Raw genomic sequence first — 21,631 nt, 5'->3', positions numbered from 1 at the left:
TTGTGTTGAGGAGATCCTGGGTTCAAATCTCAGCTCAGAGAACAGCAGCCATGACAGCTATTCTTGTAGGCTAGTGTCCTGGGACAGTACCTCAGATTTTTCCATGACTGCTTCCACAAGTCATTATTTGTGTGTCATCCTGTCATTTGACAGTGTATGATCTTAGCTCTGGCAGATGTTCTTAACATATCAAGAAGAGAAAATTAAATTTAGATGTTTGTAATGTTCCTCAGGTTTAGATGCAGCTTCCCAGCCGTCAGTAACTAGTCAGCTAAATGTCAGCACCACAGGAAATAAGCAATCAAATGTAGAAGTTCTGGGTGACATTTTTGGATCACTTCCATCTTCAAAGCCACCTGGTCCTAGTGCATCTTCCACTGGAGTAAACTCCATACTTCAGCCAGTTACCATTCCACAGAACAGAAGTAAATGTGAGTGAATATGTTGCTTAGTTATAAAGAAATGTGAGAAGTTGTTGACATACAGAAAGTGTGGTGACATGCGTGGTTATTGGTTAGATTTGATACATTTGATTACATCAAATTTTCCATGTTCAAATGTGTAATTGCTGCCCATTCACACACACTCTTGGTGTGTTGAAGACTGCTTTCAGTGGCACCCAGCCCCCACTTGAGTAATAGCTATAGCTAAATAGCAGGAAATGCCTGTAGTTAAGTCCACAGAAGAGCATAATACTGCCATCTGTTGATCACAAGGGTTATTACAGTTTAAGAGAAAACTTTGGAATGTCTTGGAGACACGGTATGTCTGTATGGATGGCGTGGTTAGTCATGTCTTGGAGATGATGTTAGTCAGCAGTTGCTTAAAAACCAATGCTACATTTCCTAAGTTTTAGAATATTGTAACAGATTTGATCAAAGCATTGCCAGGCAGCCACTCAATAAACACTTCCCAACAGGGGGAAACTGTTTTTTATGTGGTGTGTGCCAAGCAACAGTAGGAACTGGGTTCTCTGTTACCAGTTGCTAGGTTATGCAGCCATTCTTGCAATAGAACTGTTTTCTCTGTGGTCCATGCCACGACAATATGATGAGATTCCCAGAATAACTGGGGCAGTATAAGAGGCTTAAACTTGGTGGCGGTCAAGGATACGATCGTTGAAGTGACTAGACTGCCGTTATAGTGGAAGCTGCTAAAAATAGGGCATAATCTTCTGTATTAAGCCTGGACTGACAGAGGCCCTGTTTATAATTTATATACACTTATTAACATGTTTAACATGTACAATGTAAATATCCCTTACATTATGACAAATGGCTTACTACTGCAGACAGTGACTCTGACAAAAGATAGAACCATCCTCTTGTCAGAGAGTGCACATCACAATAACAAGACCAGAACTGTCAAACAATAATAAATATCTGGTTGTAAGCCCCAGACTGACCAACCAACTGACCGACCGACCGTTACACTGTGACTTTGAACTGGAGCAGTGAGTTGAGAGGAGAGAGTGAGGTTCAAGTTTGTTTCACACTGAATGAGACAGTTCAGTTGAGTTCATTCCGAGTGATCCAGAGATAGGTAGAGAGTCTAGTGATTATTCAAGAAGATCAGAAGATCAGGTTTGATTCATTCAGTGAGAAGAGTGAGCATTGCATTTGAATGAGGGGGTTCTTAATCAGTGCTAGTCAGTCGGAGTTCGACGTTGACTCAGAAGTTTGAGCGGGCTGGTGGTGGACATTGTTCTTCAATGAAGTTAGTGGAGTGAAAAACTGCAAACTATGAATGGAGTGTCATAGCCAGGATGGTGGATGTCCCAGTGCCAGGATACCAGTCATTTTGGACAAATGAACTTTCAGCTTTAAAATCTGAGTATTGTAGGTTAATAGGACAATTCCTGATGTGGACGCACAGCTGAAACAGCTGTTCAAAGTACTGGACAACATTGCAGATGTAGCAGGGTACACTCCAGCTTCCATGGGTGATGGCGAGCAATGGTCTGCCATTGTAAACTCGGCAGAGGGGAACAGACAAAACTTCTGTAAAGCCCTCAGTGTGAAGACCCTATTTAGTGCCCTCTTGACACATAAACAGTAGCCCTTCAAGAATTAAAGGCTGTGCTCAAGGCAAGTAACCCAGCAGGCCAGTCTAAAAAACCAAAGTCTGCTGCCACTCAGGAGAATGGCTTGAAAGAAGTTTGGAGGCAAAAGAGGCATAGCACCGATGAGACTGCCCCAACTTCCAAGAAAGCAGTGCTGACTGCAGTGTTTGACACTGTAGACAACCCCCCAAAGGTGGTCATCACCCATAATTTCTTTGCTCCCCTTAGGGCAGCCACCTTAGACATTGATTCTTCCAGTGTGGAGGCTACACCACAAGAAGAGGCAGTTCCAGCGAAAGTAGAAGGCCACCCCCAATAGTGATAACAGCTGCCACTAATCTGATAATCTGATGCAGTTGCAAAAGGTAATCAAAAGTGTCATTAAAGGAAACTTTGAGTTCCGTAACACCAGAAATGGAACCAGGGTAATCACAGAAACCTTGGTGGATTTTGTGGCAGCCATATCCCATCTCAAGACCCACAACCTTCCTTACGTTACCTTTTACCCTAAGTACCTAAAACCCACCAAGGCCGTAATATGCCACCTTCCTATGAATACCCCAGCAGAGGACATCTCTGATGGACTGATGGGTCTAGGCTTTAACATTATCAATGTCAAAGAGATGACATCACCCGCTGGTCACTGCCCGAGGAAGCACGAACCAAATACCTCCCCCTGTTCCTCATCACCTTGCCCAGAACGGCAAAATCCAAAGAGATCTTCTGATTGACCGCCCTCTGCCACATTGCAGTCAGGGTAGAGGCATATAGAGCTCAGAATGGCCTTACACATTTCCATAACTGCCAGCAGTTTGGCCACATTTGGGCAAACTGCAAACAGCCTCCCTGCTGTTTATGGTGTGGGGGCAGCCACCTGCACATGGAGTGTCCACAGAAGGAAAACACTGTTTCCACACCAACATGCTGTAACTGCCAGTTGGCGGAGGGAGAGAAAGCCCTTCGGGGGTTATTATCGGGGTTGCAGACATGTGGAGCTGCAGAAGAGGAAATCACAGAGAACACCCAAGACTACAATGGGAAGGGTGTTGTTCTCAGACTCTACTACTCCGGGTATCTCCTTCATGGTGGCGCTCTGACGTAGCACAGCACAGCAGCAGAGGCCTCAGGTATGCCAAATTCCAGTGGCAGATGCACCCGCAGCAGGAAAACCAAATGTCCATGCTCCTGGACAGCAACAAGAAACAGGTCAGTCAGTTCGGGCTGCAGTTGTAAACAGTCAACCTCTCGACAATATGTTGAGAATAGTAACTGCAGTACAGCAAATTCTGACAGATTTCACTGGTGCAGTGTCTGAGGAGGACAAAATAGTGGATGTTACCTAAATTGTATTAAATCTCATGAAACAAAATGGCCACTAGAGTTCATAGGCCCCTCAAAATCATAGCATTTAATGTGAATGGCATTGGGAGGCAGCGCTATGAGCTCAGTAAACACCTGCAAGACCTACACGTAGATGTGGCCCTGTTCGTAGAGACACATCTGAAACCTTATGAGAGATTCTTTATTCCACACCACTTATTGAACTGACCGCCATTCGGGCAGAAAAGGTAGAACTGCTGTTGCAGTTAGGAAAGGCATTCCCCACAGCCATGTAGACCTACCACCCCTTGTTTCAGTAGAAGTGACAGGGGTCTGTATACATATTGGTAATAGCGAAATACTGATTGCAGCTGTTTATAAATCTCTGGGCCGTGCCTGGAATGACGCTGACATCATTGAGCTCTTAAGCTTTAGACGAAAATCTATCCTAGCTGGTGATCTGAATGATAAGCAACCATTTTGGAATAGTACAGTTTCAAATCCTTCAGGCAAGAAACTCATGGACTTATTTGATTTGAATAAATTCAAAATTTCAGCACCACAGTGCGCTACTCATTATTCCCTGTGGGGAATGGTGATGTGCTGCATATTGTGATCTACAAAAACATCAGTGTGTCAGATGTTATTGTCTCTGATATTTTGGTCTCAGATCACCTACCAGTAGTATTCCACATATGGGATCATGTCAAAATTAGGAATTTTTCAGAACCTCTTGAGAAATTCACAGATTTGAATAGGTTTCAAAGCCTCGCCTCTGGTTTAATATAATTGAAAATAGAAATTAACTTGGGGGTAGAAGCCAATGAAGTGTGTAACTTTAGAGCCTCTGTTGCTTCTGCATATATGTTGTTGACAAATAAAGTTACACTTTTGAACTTAAACAATGATCTTCCTGGGCTAGATTGTTTGTTAAAACATAAGCAGAGACTGTGAAAATTGTGGCAAGAAACTATCAGTCCAGTGTATAAAACGGCAGATAATTGGGTCTCGAAATCAGTCAGGTGAGTGACTCGTAGTAAAGAGACTCTTGAATGGTGGGAAACAAAGATAGGGAAGACTAAAGTCACACCTCAGGCTACGTGGCTCATTGTGAAATCTTCATAAAGAGGGATGGACCAAGGGAACCAACTGCTGTTCATGGTTTGTCAGGCCTTAAATTTCATCTATCTAAAAAAAAAGTCAGTGCAAATGCTGACTGTTTGGAAACTCACTTCACACCACATAATCTGTGTGATCAAAACTGTGAACAATGGGTGAAGGCTAGAAGTCAAGCTCTACTCGAAGACATAGACAACAGCCCCCACTCAGAGGATAAGACCATGTGACTTGCAGAAATTAATAAATTCTTTGAAACTGAGAAAGGCATGCAGAATTGATGGCATTCCATATGAATACCTAAGGCACCTTCTAAGGCAGCCGTTGGTACACTTGACTCATTTATTCAATCATTGCCTTTGGCTGTCTCAATTTCCAAGTTCTAGGAAGGAAGCAAAAGTCATAACCTTACCGAAACCTGGTAAGGACCCAAAATTCCCTCAAAATTTGTGTCTGATTAGTATTCTGTCCACAACAGGCAAACTCTTTGAAAAAGTTATTCTGAAAATAGTCCAAAAGCACACTGAAGAGGGAGGCCTACTAAACGCAGGCCAGTTTGGTTTCCACGCACATCACAGCACGACACTGCAATGTCTGAGGCTAACAGACCATGTGACTCTTAATTTCAACAATAAAATGTTTACAGCTGCGGTGTTCTTGCACATTGAAAAAGCCTTTGACACCACATGGGACTCTGGGTTGCTATATATATGTGGTGTGTTCAAAAAGTTTCGAACCTTTGGTCGGCAGAAATACATTTATTGATTTGGAGGTACAAAACCCTAATCCTTCAAACTAGTCTCCTTGGTAATGCACACACTTCTCCCAGCGCTTCCACCATTGTTGGAAACTCTTCTGGAACACGTCTTTTGGAATGGTGATCAGCCAGGCCGTCACATTCCCCATGATGTCTTTTCTTGACTCAAATCGGGTTCTTTTCAGTGGCATTTTCAGCTTGGGAAATAGCCAAAAGTCACATGGAGCCATGTCGGGGGAGTAGGGAGCCTGATGAACCACAGGGATGTTGTGTTTGGTGACGAAAGTCTGAGTCAGATGCGCAGAATGGGCGGGTGCGTTATCATGCTGGAGCTTCCAAGTTTTTGCTGCCCACAGATCCGGTCGTTTGCACTGCACAGCATCATGAAGGCGACAAAGGACTTCCTGGTAGTATTCCTTTGTGATGGTTTGGCCTTGTGGTGTGTACTCATGATGCACAACCCCATGGGAGTCGAAGAAAACGGCCAATATGACCTTGACATTGCTGCGGATCTGCCGTGCTTTTTTTGGCCTCAGGGATGTCGGATGTTTCCACTGTGATGACTGCATCTTGGTTTCCGGGTTGTACCCATAAACCCACAACTCATCGCCTGTGATCATGGTGTTCAGAAAGTTGGGGTTACTGTTTGCATTGTCCAGCATGTCCTGTGCGATTTCCAGATGGCGTTGCTTCTGCTCCATTGTTAGCAGTTTCGGTACGAATTTCGCGGACACTCTCCTCATGGCCAAATCCTCGGTCAAAATCGAATGTACCGATCCGATGCTTACCCCTATCTCGTTCGCAAGTTCTCGCACTGTGATACGACAGTCCTCCATGACCAAAGTCCGCACTTGCTCAATGACATTCTCATTTCGGCTTGTTGAGGGTCTGCCTGAACGCAGTTCGCTGTCCACTGATGTGCGGCCATCTTTGAAGCGGTTGTACCACTCCTTTATCAGTGAGTTGCTCATGGCATCGTCCCCAAAAGCCTGTTGAATCTTGCGAATGGTTTCCACTTGGGTATCGCAAAGCTTTTGGCAAAATTTGATGCAATATCGCTGCTCATGTTCCATCATTTTACACCTTACTGGAATCTGATGAGTGCTCACTACACGTCCTCAATCATAGGCTGACTGCCAGCGACTGACGCTTTCTGCGGGTGGGAAAAAATTCACGGCTGCGCATGAATGTCCCCTCCACATCACGTGGGAAAAAAGAAGGTTCAATACTTTTTGAACACACCATGTAAGCTGTCAAAATTGGAATTTTCAACCAACTTGATCAAGCTTATTGGCTCTTTTCTCTAACAATGAAAATTCAGTGTTTCAATGGAAGGTGAAGTGTCTGTGCCAAGGGAAATTCAAGCAGGGGTTCCACAAGGTTCAGTCCTTTCCCCTGCACTTTTCAATATGTATACAAATGGTGCCCCACAAACACATGGTGTTCATCTAGCCCTCTTTGCAGACAACACCTGTCTGTATGCGACAGATCACAAGGAGGGTTTTGTTGTCAGAAAACTCCAGCATGGTCTCATCTCAATGAAGATGTGGTGTGAGCGCTGAAATATAAAAATGAATGAAGATAAGACTTGGGGGGGGGGTCTACTTCTCTCGCAGTCATCATCCGCCTGTGTCTCATTTTACATTGAATGGAAGAAATATTCCATTTGTAAACTGTGTAAAATATCTTGGTGAAATCTTTGATAAGAGGGTTACATGGAGACTGCACATAGAAATGATCAAACCAAGGCCTTCATAACATTTATTAGAGTGTGTTCCCTATTCAGAAGTGAGCGATTAAGCACTGACATTAAATGGATCCTCCACAAAGCTCTCATTGGATCTGTAAGACTTATGCTAGTCCCGCCTGGAAATTCGCGGCAGATACCCGTCTAATGGAATTTCNATACACCCATCTAGTGAAATGGCAACGCCAACAAAACAAGGTTCTCTGCACCATTGGAAATTTTCCAAGGTGCACACCGGTTTGTGATTAACACATGGCTTTCGAAATTCTGTATGTATACAATTATATAACAAAATTATGCAGGCAAGAAACAGAAGTCATACAAAATCATGATAACAATGTTCGCAATATTGGACAAGGTGAAGCCCGACATAGAAAGTATAAGAGGCTTGAACTTGGTGGCAATCTAGCATATGACTGTTCAAGTGACGAGACTGCCGTTGTAGCGGAAGCTACTAGAAATAGGGTATAATCTGCTGGACTGACAGAGGCCCTGTATATATTGTATATACATTTTTTTAACATGTTTAACATGTAAAATGTAAATATCCTTTACCATATGACAAATGACTTACTGCTACAAACATTGACTCTGACAGAGGTCCGCACCATAGCTCAAGCGGTTAGTCACTGGCTTCCCACCGCAGTGGCCCAGGTTTGATCCTGGGTCTGGTCAAGTGGGAATTGTGGTGGACAAAGTGGTGCTGGAGCAGGTTTTCTCTGAGTAGTTCAGTTTTCCCTGCAAATTTTCATTCCACCAAATTCTCCATCATCATAATCACCCGGTGCAGGCTACAATAGGTCAATCAGTGGCTGCTGTGCCAAGTGGACCCAGTTGGACTCCACCCCCCAAAAAGCGAAAAATGACTGATAAAAGACAGACACGTCCTCTTGTCAGAGAGGGCGCCTCACAAAATGAAGACCATAACTATCTGGGGCTTGACACCAAGACTGACTGACTGAGTGACTGACCGTCAGTTGCAGTGTAACTTTGACTCTGACTTTGACTGGAGCAGTTGCAAGTCAGTTGCCGGTAGGACATAGCCATGGGAAGTTTAAAGTGAAGAAGAATAAGAAGTCGGCCAGTGAGGACTTAACATGTGATTTTAAGACTTTATGTTTGCCGTAGTGCAGTGATATTGGAAGTGCGACAGTTATATTTTCTGTGTTAAAATCCATTGCCATGAAATTGACAGGGAAAACTGCAGAGGAATAGCCATTGTTTAGATCTCTTACCTAGCAACGACTAGTTAAAGCAGATATAGAAGACTTTATCTATGTGTTATAATTACGGTAATCTTGAAAGTGTTATAATTAATTGTAGTTATGACTGGTGACTATCCAATAAATCAATTTGCCAATTTAGCCCACATCTAAAGTCTCTAATGTACGTGACAGTATTATACCGGGTGTTCCAAAAAGAATGGTGGGGTTTCATTGCTGTATATCTCCGTCAGTTTTTGGTGATGAAAAGCAAAATGTATATGGACTCATAACATGGCTCTCAAATTTTCATTTTATATATCGCACTCTTTCCTAGTTCCATTTCCGACAGTTAGGAGGCGTGAATTGTAAGATGGCGACCTAGCAGGAGAAGGCCTATTGCGTGCTGAGATTTGAGGTGTCTAAATCCATCGTTACAGTGCGCCGTGAATTTCGTGTACGTTTTCAGAAGGAGGCGCCACATGAAAACAACATTCGCAGATGGTACCGGGAGTTTGTGGACAGTGGATGTCTCTATAAAGGCAAGAGTTCTGGGCGGCCATGTGTGCCACATGCAGACGTAGAAAGAGTGAGGGAGACGTATCAGAGAAGCCCAAGAAAATCATTACGTAGAGGAAGCAGAGAATTGCTTGTGGGGGGGGGGGTACGTGAAGGACATGGTTTATGTACCCCCATTGCCCCAGTCGCTCCAGGATCTCTGAAACAGAATCAGTCATGCTGTGTAGACCATCACACCTGAAATGCTGCAGCGGGTGTGGCAGGGATTCGACTATTGCATTGATGTGTGCCGGGTAACGAAAGGTGTGCACATAGAGGCACTTTGTTGGATGTACATAAAATTTGGACAGTTAAGCTTCCGATTGACACATGTTATGATTGTACACGGTAAGAAATACGAAATATATATGTATCTAAAACCCCACCATTCTTTTAGGAACACCCTGTATAATGAGTATGTCGCAATTAGAGATGGAAAAATGGGGTCCTCCTATAAGGCTGTTGTGAATTAAAATAGCATAATCAGATATGTTTTGCATCTCCAAGTATGGTTTGTGTTGATCCTTCTGCCCTCTCTCTACCTTGGGAAGGGTATAGAACCCATTTCTGAGGTTAGAGTACCTGAGTACCCATAAGGTGGATTCTCACACATCTGGTAATTACCTTCATGTGAAAGTGATGGTCATCAGAGGGGGACCTGCAGGGTAATGTGGGCTCCAAATGACTGGGGGTGGGGAACCTGGTATGCTTTACATTTGGTGCAGGTAAAGTTTTCAGTTTGTAAACACAAGAATCTTCACAGAGTGGAGATTGAACTCAGAACACTTTGAACAAGCGTCCTTTTTCTTGCCCGAAGCCCACCTGATCCTTGTTACTGTCAGTCATGTATGTACTGTAGAATTTCCTAATTTCTCCATGGATGAAGGGTTTAGGTGTTTGTGTTATGTCTGTAAATGATGTTGAAGCTGGTCCTCCCTTGTTTGAAGTCAACCTTAATTATGTTTAATACAGTAGAAGTTAGAATTAAATGTGAGCTGCCCCTCCCCTCTTTACCTTTCTTCCTAGAAAGAGGATGATGCTGCTTCCATCTCCTAGTTCTTGCTGTTGCGTTCTCAATACCTCCCGAGATACAGCGAGGTGTCTAAGCAGTACTTACGATGGCCCTAAGAACTTCCAAATAACGAAAGTGACAAAAGTTTAATATGACAACAAACAATAGAATACAGTATAATACAGTGGAAATAAAGATCCAATATATTGCCACTTTGAAACAGTTACGTCGCTTAATATTAGTCGAACACACCCACTTAGGGGGTCAGAGCTGTACACACAATGCCAGACAAAAATATAATAATTGCCCCATGAAAACCACAATTTATTTTTTTTATTGCTAGTGGGGTGGGACTAAGTCCCTTGTACTGCGGCCAATTCTGGCCTATTGTACCAGTCCCAGATGATAGGTGAGGGTGATTGTGGAGCAGTTGGTGGAATGAAGATTGGCAGGGGAAACCGAAGTACTCGGAGAAAACCTGCCCCAGCGCCACTTTGTCCACCACAAATCCCACTTGACCAGACCCGGGATCGAACCCACGCCGCCACAGTGGGAAGCCAGCGATTAACCGCTTGAGCTGTGGAACAGCCCAAAACCCCAATTTAGCTACAACTCCTCTCTAGCAAACAAACAATAGAATAGAATATAATACAAGAAAATACTGATTCAGTATTTGTGATGTTGAAACAGTTACCTTGTATGTGTAACATACAGAGTTGTACTGTGTAAAGGGGATTTAAATGAAATGCCATGCATGATAGCATGGGGATAAGGGTTAAAGTAACATTATTCAGTTAACGTTTTACGTTTGTAGTCAGTAGGGGTGAACTGCAGAACTGGATTTGTTTTCCTTTTTCAGTGGGAACGTGTCCGAGCATAGTGGAGCCAGAAGAGCCCAGTAAACTGAAAGCTTTAGAAGATTTAGATGCGCTTGGAAAAACTCTTCTCAAGCAGAGTTTACCCACTTCCTGTAAACTGGGTTCACAGTTTACCAAGTATGTACATTGCCATCTTTAATTGCTATACAGTTTTTTCACTGTTTTTGTGCCTGAACTCCACATTCATTGGAAACCTCAATTTCCTATTCAGATATACAGGCAATTATTGACAATGCAATGGTGAAAAATTAAACTTGCCATCACTTTCTGTGTTCCTGATTTTTTAACTAAAAACATTTTTGCATCATGTGAACACATGTATTTCATTCTTTGTGGTCTACCTTATAATGCTGTCAGCAGCTCGACTGTGTAGTGTCAAATGGTAGGATGAGAGATTACTGATGACTTAGAAAGGATCTGAAGGAAAGTGGTCATAGTCTAATCAGGGTACTATCCCAGCGTCTGCTTGGAGGGGCTGGGGGAAACTGCAAGAGATCTCAGTGTCTCAGATGAGATTCAAAGTGTTGATGTCACAGTGTAAGTCAAGAGCAGCACTGCTGTGCTGACACATTCATTTGAAGGGCACATGTACTCACTTCTAGCATAATTAAGTTTTTCTTAGTCTTAATTTCCATGTAGAGCGAAGTAAGTGTCTTTCACAGTGATATGGTATGAATATAGATATGACCTTCCTCTAAGGCCATTCCTCTCATCTGTGGGATTTGTTGATATATGATGAGACAACCATGTATTAAATTGTTATATAAATATTTATTATAGTCGTACAGAATATATGGATGAATATCTGTTTGAAGGTCGCTGGTTGCTGATAAGCTATGTGAAGAAGATTTCTCTCTCTGGTTGGTTCTTCATATATTAGTCCACCTTAACACATTCAGGACCGGAGGTGCCAATTGGCCCTCTACCTTTCTATAGCGTTGCGGACCGGGCGGGCCAATTGGCCCTTTTCTGACGCGTTATGTTGAAACCGACTATATCTTGCTGTGTGGCCACGTTGCATCATAACTACTGCGTAGTTGACCTCGGGAATGTTTGCTAGCTTAGCCAGTAACATGATCACGCTCATTTCCTATCACACCCTAAAGAAAAACAACCGGTCCGCAATGTGTTAAGTAGTCTCGCTTTGACCTTGTACTAAAGACCTGGTTCTCCTGTTAGGTTACTCTTTTCTGCTGAACTACTTCCCTGGAGACGTGATTTTCAGTCATTACATAGCGGTGATAATTATGTTGTAGGTTTTACCTAGCAATGGATTGTTTATTCAAGGAACGTGTCTCCAAGAAAATGTGTTTACCAGGCCGTTGCTTAGCAGTGGATGGTTTCTGTACTGTGATGGGCCAGTGCTTGACTGTGTATGGGCTGTTCCCACATCACAAACCCGCGGAGATGTTTGCTCAGCTGTTGAAGCTTAGCAGTGAAGCGTACGTGGTATCTGGAGTGTGTAGTTCATGTGGCAGGCAGTGGTGGTGTGACGTGGTGGTACAGCCAGGGTTGTGTGATCTGAGGGTTGAAGGTGGTGGTGGTCCCATGGCCGGTCTTGTTCAGCTTGTAGGTCAGGTTGATCTTATTGGTTGACACGGAAACGGGCCCTGCGCATGAGAATTTGCAGTGTTTTCTCCCTCCATGACAAGACCTAGTATGGGCCACTGCAGGGGCCTCAAATGCTCTGCTCATTGCATCCTGATAGAGGAAGATGTGTGCACTTCTTCAGGTCACTGTGCACAGATGTAGCTGGAGAAGCATGGCATATTGCCGGAATTGGTGTGAGGCAGGCCATATGTTGGCCGAGCTTGGTGATGAGGTGAGCTGGAACTAGTGGGTTTGTGCTTTGAGTGAGTAACTTGCTGCTGATTCTTAGAGGCCATCATATACGAGTTCAGCCTGCAGGTCCTCTTTGAATGCTGTATGGATTCTGAGGAGAACCAGGGGAAGCACTTCTCGGTCCATGTGCCACATGATGGCTGCCTTTAGCATCTGGTAGAAACATTCCACAAGTCGATTAGCTGCTGGGTGGTGGTCGGTTGTCCATGAGAGTTGAATGCTACAGAGCTTGGCCAGGGAGTCCAGGAGTTGAGATTGAAATTAATGTCCCTGCTTGGTGGTAACAGTCTGTCGGCAACTGAAGTGGGATATCCAGCCGGTCAGTAGGGCGCGTGCCACTGTGTCAGCTGTGGTGTCCAGGATTGGGATGACTTTGGGCCAGCGGGTAAACCAAATGGTTGTCTGCAGTGAGGCAGTATGTGTAACCTGCTGATGTCAGAAGGGGTCCCACGATGTCTATGTGGATGTGAAGAAAATGGGCTACTGCTGGTGTAAAGTTGTCCAGTGGGGTGATTGTGGCATGAGACTTTGGAGCGTTGGCAGGATTGGCAAGCACATGCCCAGGTGCAGCAATCCTTTTGTATGCCTGGCCACACAAAATGTGTGACCAGTTTTGCTGTTGTCTTGGTGCCTGGGTGTGACAGACAGTGGACGGACTGGAACACTTGGAGTTGAAGGGGAGCTGGAATATACTGCTAAGGTGTTCTGGCAAAGGTATCACAGTAGATGGACAACCTGGTACCAGAGATTGGAAGTTTCTTGAGCTAGCTGCAGGGTGGTGTTTGACTGCAGAAGTGTTCGGAGCTCTTCGTTTCTGTCCTGGAATGTTGCCAGTTCATCGTAGGATGGTGACAGTGATGGACTCGATGCAAGAGAGAGTGTTGGTGTAATCCTGTCCAGAGATGTGTCGTATGTCGATATTGAATTAAGCTATGAAGTCGAGATGATTGAATTGCCTTGGTGAGCATTTGTCCAATTTCTGATGGAAGGTGTAGGTGATAGGTTTGTGGTCAGTGAAGATGATGAAGTGGTACTGGTATTGAGCTGTTCGTAGTATTAGCGCCTTGTTAATTTGTGCCACTTTGGTGCTGTTCACATCTGGTATGCAATTCCTCTTCTAAGCTCTGTATTTGCTTTAGGAGGTCTTCTGTTCAGCTGCTGTCCATCATCCATGTTGTATTGTCAGGGCCACCAGTGTGGAATTTGTCGATCTAAGAAGAGACAACCACTTACTAAACTCTTATATAAATATTTATTGTAGTTGTCAAGAATATATGGACAAATTTCTGTTTGAAGATCACTGGTTGCTGATAAGCTGTGTGAAGAAGACCTCTCTCTCTGTGGTTGGTTCTCCTATATTAGTACACCTTAAGTAATCTCACTCCAACCTTATAGTGAAGACCTGTTTCTCCTGTTAGGTTACTGCATTCTGCTGAACTGCTTCCCTGGAAATGCGATTTTCAGTCTTTACATAGCAGTGATAATAATGTTGTAGGTTTTACCTAGGGATGGATTGTTTCTTCAAGACACTTAACCAAAGTATGCTGGATAACTGAATAATGTGACTCACCCAAGTGGTGTTCGAATTGAAAATGCATTACAGATAGTCCAATAAGTTGAGGTGAAAAATCATGAAGGATGTAATTGTGAAAGTGCAGCATTATAAACCGAGTAGCCAACCAAAGTGGTTGCAAAATTAGAAATTTTTGTTACTTATTTGTTTTTTTTTCCTTGGCACTACAGCCCCAGTGGGCCTAGGCCTACCTCCATGAACTTCTCCGATCACTTTGGTTTTACTAGATCTTACACGTTCGGTAGGACTCCTTGGGTGGATGATCAGCTCATCGCAAGGCCTCTACCTGTACACAAACACAGAAAAACGCACACACACAAACTAAACATCCATGCCCTGAGTGGGATTCGAACCCACAATCCTGGCTTCTGAGCGAGCGAAGACAGTACATGCCTTAGACTGCTCGGCTACCGTGACCGGCCACTTACTTGGTTTTACTGCCTTTAATTTTCATTGAAATGCTAATTCAGATAACTTTAATGCCATTCACATTAGCAGTTTATAAGTCTTTATTTTTTTATTAGGCACATAATTTTATTAAATGTATGAATAGAATTAAATGAAAGAATTTACATGCTATAGGTTGTAATGTGAAATTTATATAAGCCAAAATTGTGTAATTCAGAAAACACATGTTTGTTATAAGTCTCATGTCGTATAAGTGCCATCATGAACACACCTGACATGAGAACACTGACTGTTTTCTCTACATTCTGTCGCAAAAATTTGTTGTTGTTGGCATACTAGAATTTGCTCTTTGGTACCTTCCCTTGTGTTTCAGGCCAGCGGCCAAAGTTCCAATGAACATGCTGAGTAAGATGCTTCCAGAAGGCAGTCAGAGTCAGTCCTCCACTGACATTCACAGTACACCAATCTTGTTGAGCATGCGAACTATCACTGGCAGTGCTGCAGCTTCATCCAGTTTGGATCTTGACTTTCTCATTGGTAAAACAATGAAAACAGGAAGCAGTGGTACAACTAGTGGCCCAGGAGGAGGGGGTGATGGTGGTAGGAACAGGAGCTGTGCTTCATCTGATGTGCTTAATGGTGCGTTAAAAACTGTGCAAGAATTTATTATTTAACTGGTGGTTAGTGAAGGATTTGAGGTTCTCACAGTGGTGGTTATTCAGAGCTCGTAACTTCTTGAATATAATGCAGTGTAGTCTGTTGAAAGTCAGCCAGTGTTTTGGAGGGACATGTCACCTCCATCTTAAAGGTTGAAGAGTAAGTCAAACAACAAGCTAAGCTGGCTGCCAATTTAAAGTTTGTTTCTCGCTTGATGTACTCTTGAACCCAGAAGAAGCAACATGTACCTCTGAAACATCAGTTGTCTCTCAATAGACTACATGGTGTTAGGACCCAGAAGATATAACTCCTCAGTTCTTAGAGAAGTTTTACAGTGCTTAAATTGTAGATATTCTGTACAAATTAAAAACGGCACTGTATGTGGAGGTCATGTCCGTCTGTGTGTGTCACCACCAAAACCAGTGGACATATTTGTTAAAAATTGAATATGGGGCACTTTCACAACATTTGAGATGTGTCTTGTGGGATGTAATGCTGTGAAGTCTGGTAGAACTGTACTCATATGCTAAAGGAATGGCCTCCCTCCATTTCTTACCCTTCCTCACATCCCAAAAGACAATAAATAATCTTCATTGTGACCACTGTGAGAACCTCAAATCTCTCATACTTTGTTATTCATATTTGTAGTGTTTTCACTAGAACACGCAATTTTGGTCTTAACTCTTCTCCGTTTAGCATAATTTACAATTTATGCAGATCAATGAATGAAGAGTCCAGGCTCTTCTTTCTGCCCACAGTCTTATCAATTTCATGCCAGCTATTTTCATGTCTTCCAGTGTCTGCCTGAACCATGTTCTAGATTTTATCATAGGTCTCTCTTGTTGAATTTTAATTATGATGCTCTTCTTCGTAACCTCAATCTGTCTGTTCTTTTAGATGGCCAAATCATTGCTGTTGTTTCCCTTCTAACTCCATTAACAAAGTTTGGATTCCAGCTTCTTTCTTACCTGTACATGGTGCAGGTCCTGTTTGTTGGAATGTTGCCAAGGTAACCTCCTAGATTACATGCAGTAGTCATGGACTTGATGTTGTATTGATTAATGGCGTATATTTAATTTAGTTACTTGTCTCAAAATACAAGATGGGAAAGGTTGTCCTTTATAATGTAGTAGACACAGTTCCCACCAGCTTCATCGTAGTTTAATTAAGTTACCTGCATCCTGTTTATCCAGTTAAGTAAAGTGGACTGCAACTGTGGCTCAGTATGGCTAAAACTGGATTTGTCTGAAAGTTCTTAGTGCAAGCTTGCAGTATCAGATTTTAAAAATATATATCCAGTGATTCAGGTGCCAGTACGAAGTCGCAGAGGGATGGACACACAACCTCCACATAAGATATACATTTTTAGTTTGTGCAGAATGGCCAGTAAGTAAGTTTCTAGTAGTGCAAAGCAAAGGATCGGTATCAACAATACTGAGGCCCGCTATTGGACAGAGTTTTGAACTACTTCCATCCCCACAGTCTGATCTCCGAAGTTACAGCTTAATGCATACTTTGTTTTTCAGGGTCGCTGGTGAATGGTAGTGGTACTGATGACTCTATGGTAGATCTGTCAGAAGATGTGATAGAGGTGTGTCGGGAAGAATCAACAACCAGTGGTCCAGGTTCTAGCACTGAACAGAATTATAGGCTGGCAGAGGCATTTGTATCAGCATCAGCAAGGCAGGGAAGCGAAGAGGATGCAGCGAAGATGCAGGCAAGTAGAAGTGCCAGGACTTCAAATATATCACGGTAGATGAGGTGATTCAGAGGAGCATGCCTCCAGTAAAGTGTCCAAGCAGTTAGCTGTCACTAAATTGATTAATATGAGTCCAGTTTGGGCAGTTTAAGGAACTGTGTCAATTGGAAAGTGAGATAACCCTGTTCCAAAAATGAAGATTTTTAACAAAAAAATTGCATAATAATTTCAGTGCGAAAAAAAATAAGAGTTTTACACTACATGAACTATTAAAGTGTTTACCTGCAGCTTTAATGCACATGGGGGTGACAGTGTTACCATCCACTTCAGTAGTACAGCATGCTCATAGTTGTAGGTGGACACTCCTCTTTCGAGAATTCACCCGTGTTAACAGGACTTTTCTTACTCAGAATTACTTGATTTGTTATCCACAAAGTTTGGTGGGCTCCTCCATTACCCTTTGTAATAGCTAACATTTCAAGGAAGGACTAAGCCATATTAAGCTGAAGTTTACTGATGTAAGCATATGAAGAAGAAATAATTTGTGTCTTACCCAGTACTTGCACACTGCTGTAATAGCCATGGCTGCCATGCATGTTGATAAGAGTTGGGGGGTAAGTTTCACATTTGGGTGCTCTTGTTAGGTCTGTGGTAGGAAACAAGAAAGTGAACAGTTATATGTGTGGTGTAAAAGTATTATCTTTGCCCCTGCTTTCATCTATATATCCACTTCCTCATATGTCTTCACAGCATAGTGCTTAATATCCCGTTAGTATGTTCATGTAAATTGTTAATTAATAATTCATGTTAATAAACAAGTTCCTGCAAAGACAGATTCTTGGTGAACAGTCCGTTGCTAGGTTATGTAACAGTAGACGAGGCTGTGTTTTCTATGTGGTCTGAACCAAGGAACAGTAGAATAACAAGGTTATGCAATCCGTTTCTAAGCAACAGCTGGGTAAACACATTTCTGCATATCGGACCGTGCTATGAAAGCAGTGACATTATCAACAATAGAGACGGTGTTTTCCATGAGGTCTGTGCAGAGTGCTGATAAGAGAAGGGAATGACAGAATTCATTCAGGGCAGTTATGAATCAGTTGCAAACTGGAGTGAGTCCAGAAGCAATTTTCGTTCTGAGGTTCCAGAGTGATCGAAGATGAAGTAGTAAGAAGATTTCATAGTGAATTGAAGTGCTAATTTCTGTGTTGGATCCATTGCTAGGAGACGACTAATGGAAGCTGAGAATCTCTGCATGTGCAGCGATGTACTGGAAGGTGTGTAAATGAGCAGTAGTGCTGTATTAATGGTAATTAAGAGAACTTGTAACCAGAGTGCTAATAAATCCAATCATCCGAACTAGAACCCATTATTTTCACTGCACATACCACTCTACATGAGACATTTTGGTGTCAGAAGCAGGCGGTTCAGATTGTATTGGATTCATCGGCAGTGGTTACATCAGTAAATACATGACAACTGGTGTCAGGAGTAACTTGTTTGGTTTGAAGTGATTATTGAACAGAAGATTTATTTTACAGTGCCACCGAAAAAAAAAATGGAAGAGATGGAATTCCTGAAAGCCATTCTGGCCAAAATGAACACCAAAATGGATGTCACCAAGAAAAGATGGACACCAAAATGAAAGCCATTCCAGACAAGTTAGACGCCCGTCAGGAAAAAAGAGACCGATCTGAAACCACGTGAAACCAAAGACAGGACTGATTTGGAAGAAACAGAGGCCATGATTTTGGAGGTAAATCCATGGAAGATGGAACCACATCCAGAAAAGATAGAGACTGGAACAGAACACTGGGAGGTCTGCAAGGAGGAAGCTGCGATGAAACCTTTGGGGACAATGAAGAAGTGACACAAGGGCTGGAATCTAGCTGCAGGGCGCTGTGGGAAGCCGAAGGAACTGACCTGAGGATTTTGTGGATCCCAGAGGAAGTTGGCTGCCACCTGCAGGATGGTGTCACATCGTGCAGCAGTGGCATGGCGCAAGGGAAATGTCTTCAGGAAAATTCGGACCTGGAGAAACTGGGGATCCCGGAGTAAATTGGCCGCTGCTGGAATGAGGATGACCCACAGTGCAAAAGTAGGAAGATACAGGGAACACAGGCTTCAGAGACAAGGAAAAGACGATATTGCATTGAGAATCCTGACGGGATGGACGTTCAGGATGAAATGCTGGAAGGGCCCAGAATGCAAAATCTGAATAAAGGACCCATACGCAAGACTGCAGCTGCATCTCAAGATCAAGAGAACATCAGAGGAGTTAGACAGGAAGGCTTTCGGATTGGAGTTCATGAAGAGAGCAACCGGGATGTTCAGTGGGTTGCAGAAGGTGAGAGACTGGGCACTGTGGAGGGATTGGTGCCCTCTGGAGTGAGGAAACAAAAATTGGACGTTGTGGAGGGGTTGACCTTCAAAATGGAACAAGAATCTATTAACACTACTAGCAATGTGAGTGTAAGAGGAGCCAGAAATGTGTGAACACCGGCCACTTGGGATAATTTTTCCCCACCATTTGAAAAAAGAACGGATGATGGTGAGAACCTGGACTAACTGGAACCTTTTAAGGGAACCGCTTGGGACGAGCTGGCCTTAAGGAGGCAGCAGAGGGCCGTGCCATAGCTCAAGCGGTTAGTTGCTGGCTTTCCACTGCTGCGGCCAGGGTTCGATCCCGGGTCTGGTCAAGTGGGATTTGTGGTGGACAAAGTGGCGCTGGGACATGTTTTCTCCGAGTACTTCAGATTCCCCTGCCAATCTTCATTCCATCAATTGCTCCACAATCACCCTCATCTATCATCTGGGGCTGGTACAACAGGCCAGAAGTGGCCGCAGTGCAAGGGACTTAGTCCCACCTCACTAGTAATAAAAAAAAAAGGAGGGAGCAGTGGTAGTGGCCAGAGAGCAGCCACCGCAGAGAGAGAGAGAGAGAGAAAGAACAACTTTGAGTAAGACAGTGAAAGCACAGCCCCCAGAAAAGAAGGAAAGGTGATACACTATTAAGGAGGGAGCAGTGTTACATATACACATGTTTCCAAGCCACATGTTGGTAAACAAGTTCTTGCAAAGGTAGATTCTTGGTAAACAGTCCATTGCTAGGTTATGCAACAATAGATGAGGGTGTGTTTTCTATGCAGTCTGCACCAAGCAACAGTAGAATAACAGGGTTATTCAGTCTGTTTATAAGCAACTGCTGGGTAAACACATTTCTGCATAATGGAGCATTCTATGATAGAGCTGACATCATCAAGAATAGAGATGATGTTTTTGGTGAGGTCTGTGCAGAGTGCTCATCAGAGAAGGGAATGACGGATTTCGTTCAGGGCAGTTATGTGTCAGTTGTAAGCTGAAGGAATGAGTCCAGAAGAATTTTTAGGTCCGAGATTCCGTAGTGATTGTAGGCAATATGGCCCTGGGGTTGACTCAGCCTCTAACAGAAATGAGTACCAGGAATATTCCTGAAGGGGTAAAGGATGGCTGGCATGTAAGACTGACAACCTCACCACCATCTGTGAGCCGATTGTCTAGAAAATGTGTGAGCCTCAACATCTCACAACCCAATGGGCCTCCATGGCCTGTTACAGGGATGCCTTTACTTATTACTTACTTAATTTTTTTTTTCTTTTATTGCTAGTGTGGTGGGATTAAGTCCCTTGTACTGTGGTCAATTCTGGCCTATTGTACCAACCCCAGATGATACGTGAGGGTGATTGTGGAGCAATTGGTGGAATGAAGATTGGCAGGGGAAACCGAAGTACTCGGAGGAAACCTGCCCCAGCGCCACTTTATCCACCACAAATCCCACTTGACCAGACCCGGGATCGAAGCCAGCGACTAACTGCTTGAGCTATGGCATGGCCATACTTACTTACTTACTTTCTATGTTGAGGTCCATTGCTAGGAGATGACTAATGGAAGGTGGGAATCCCAGTGCGTGTGCAGTGTGTAAATCAGCAATAGCGCTGTTATTAATGATAATTAAAAGAGCTTGTAACTGAAGTGCTAATAAATCCAATCACCTGAAGTGGAACCTGCAATTTTTGTCACGCGTACCACCCTATACATGACAGTATATAAATTAAAATGATAAAGTAATGAGAATCAGAACACTTTCAAACTGTAGCTGACAAGGAAGAAACAATAGAGCAATAGGAAAGCATCATGCAAAAGAACATATAGTTAAAGAAGCGTTTCGATAAGGAATGCAATTGTAAGTATGACCTATTTTTCATTTATTCGTTGTTCAAACCTCTTTTAACTCTTTGACTGGCGCGGGCGTGTTTTAACGCCCGGACAATGCCAGCCGTTCCCTGGCGTTGGTGTGTTTTAACGCTTTGACAATCTCTTCCCTTCTTTGCTCTCTTGGCACTCATCAACCAAAGACATATATATGATAGTTTTTGTGCATGTTTGTAAAGAACCCTTATAAACTTTGTGGGGGTCTATATTACTGTCAGAACCCTCTGAGAAGGAAAAGGTCAGAAAATATTTCACATTCATTCAGTTTCACCATGGTTTCTTGCAGCAAGTGTCTTCCTGTTCCTACAGACCAGCTGGAAAATGTTGTGAACGAGATTTGTTCTGATGATGATAGTGGCGATGAAATAATGATTCCTGAATTGGATGAAGTTGATAGTGACAATAATACAGTGATAGACAATGATCCACAAGACAGTAATCATGAACATTTACCTACCACGAGTGCGGTGCCTGACACGCCCATCTCATGAACGTACGGAGACATTGTACCCCCAATATTTCCATTTGCTAATAGTTTCGGGATCAAAA

The 21,631-nt window shown here is 43.2% G+C and overlaps 1 protein-coding gene across 1 annotated transcript in view; it reads left to right on the top strand.

Moving 5' to 3' along the window:
• Positions 1 to 212: 212 nt before the first annotated feature.
• LOC111869505 (ADP-ribosylation factor-binding protein GGA1) overlaps positions 213 to 21,631 on the top strand; it is a 33,712-nt gene continuing 12,293 nt past the window's right edge. The window contains exons 1-4 of the mRNA XM_033753457.1: positions 213 to 431; positions 10,634 to 10,769; positions 14,849 to 15,114; positions 16,659 to 16,849. Of these exons, the coding sequence (XP_033609348.1) occupies positions 14,868 to 15,114; positions 16,659 to 16,849 (438 nt within the window). The 5' untranslated portion in view covers positions 213 to 431; positions 10,634 to 10,769; positions 14,849 to 14,867. The remainder of the gene's footprint in view (positions 432 to 10,633; positions 10,770 to 14,848; positions 15,115 to 16,658; positions 16,850 to 21,631) is intronic.

This window comes from Cryptotermes secundus, unplaced genomic scaffold (genome assembly GCF_002891405.2).
Source record: "Cryptotermes secundus unplaced genomic scaffold, Csec_1.0 scaffold2732, whole genome shotgun sequence".
Classification (NCBI taxonomy): Eukaryota; Metazoa; Arthropoda; class Insecta; order Blattodea; family Kalotermitidae; genus Cryptotermes; species Cryptotermes secundus.
Note: the sequence above shows the minus strand (reverse complement) of the source record. Positions and strands in the feature narration are given on the sequence as shown.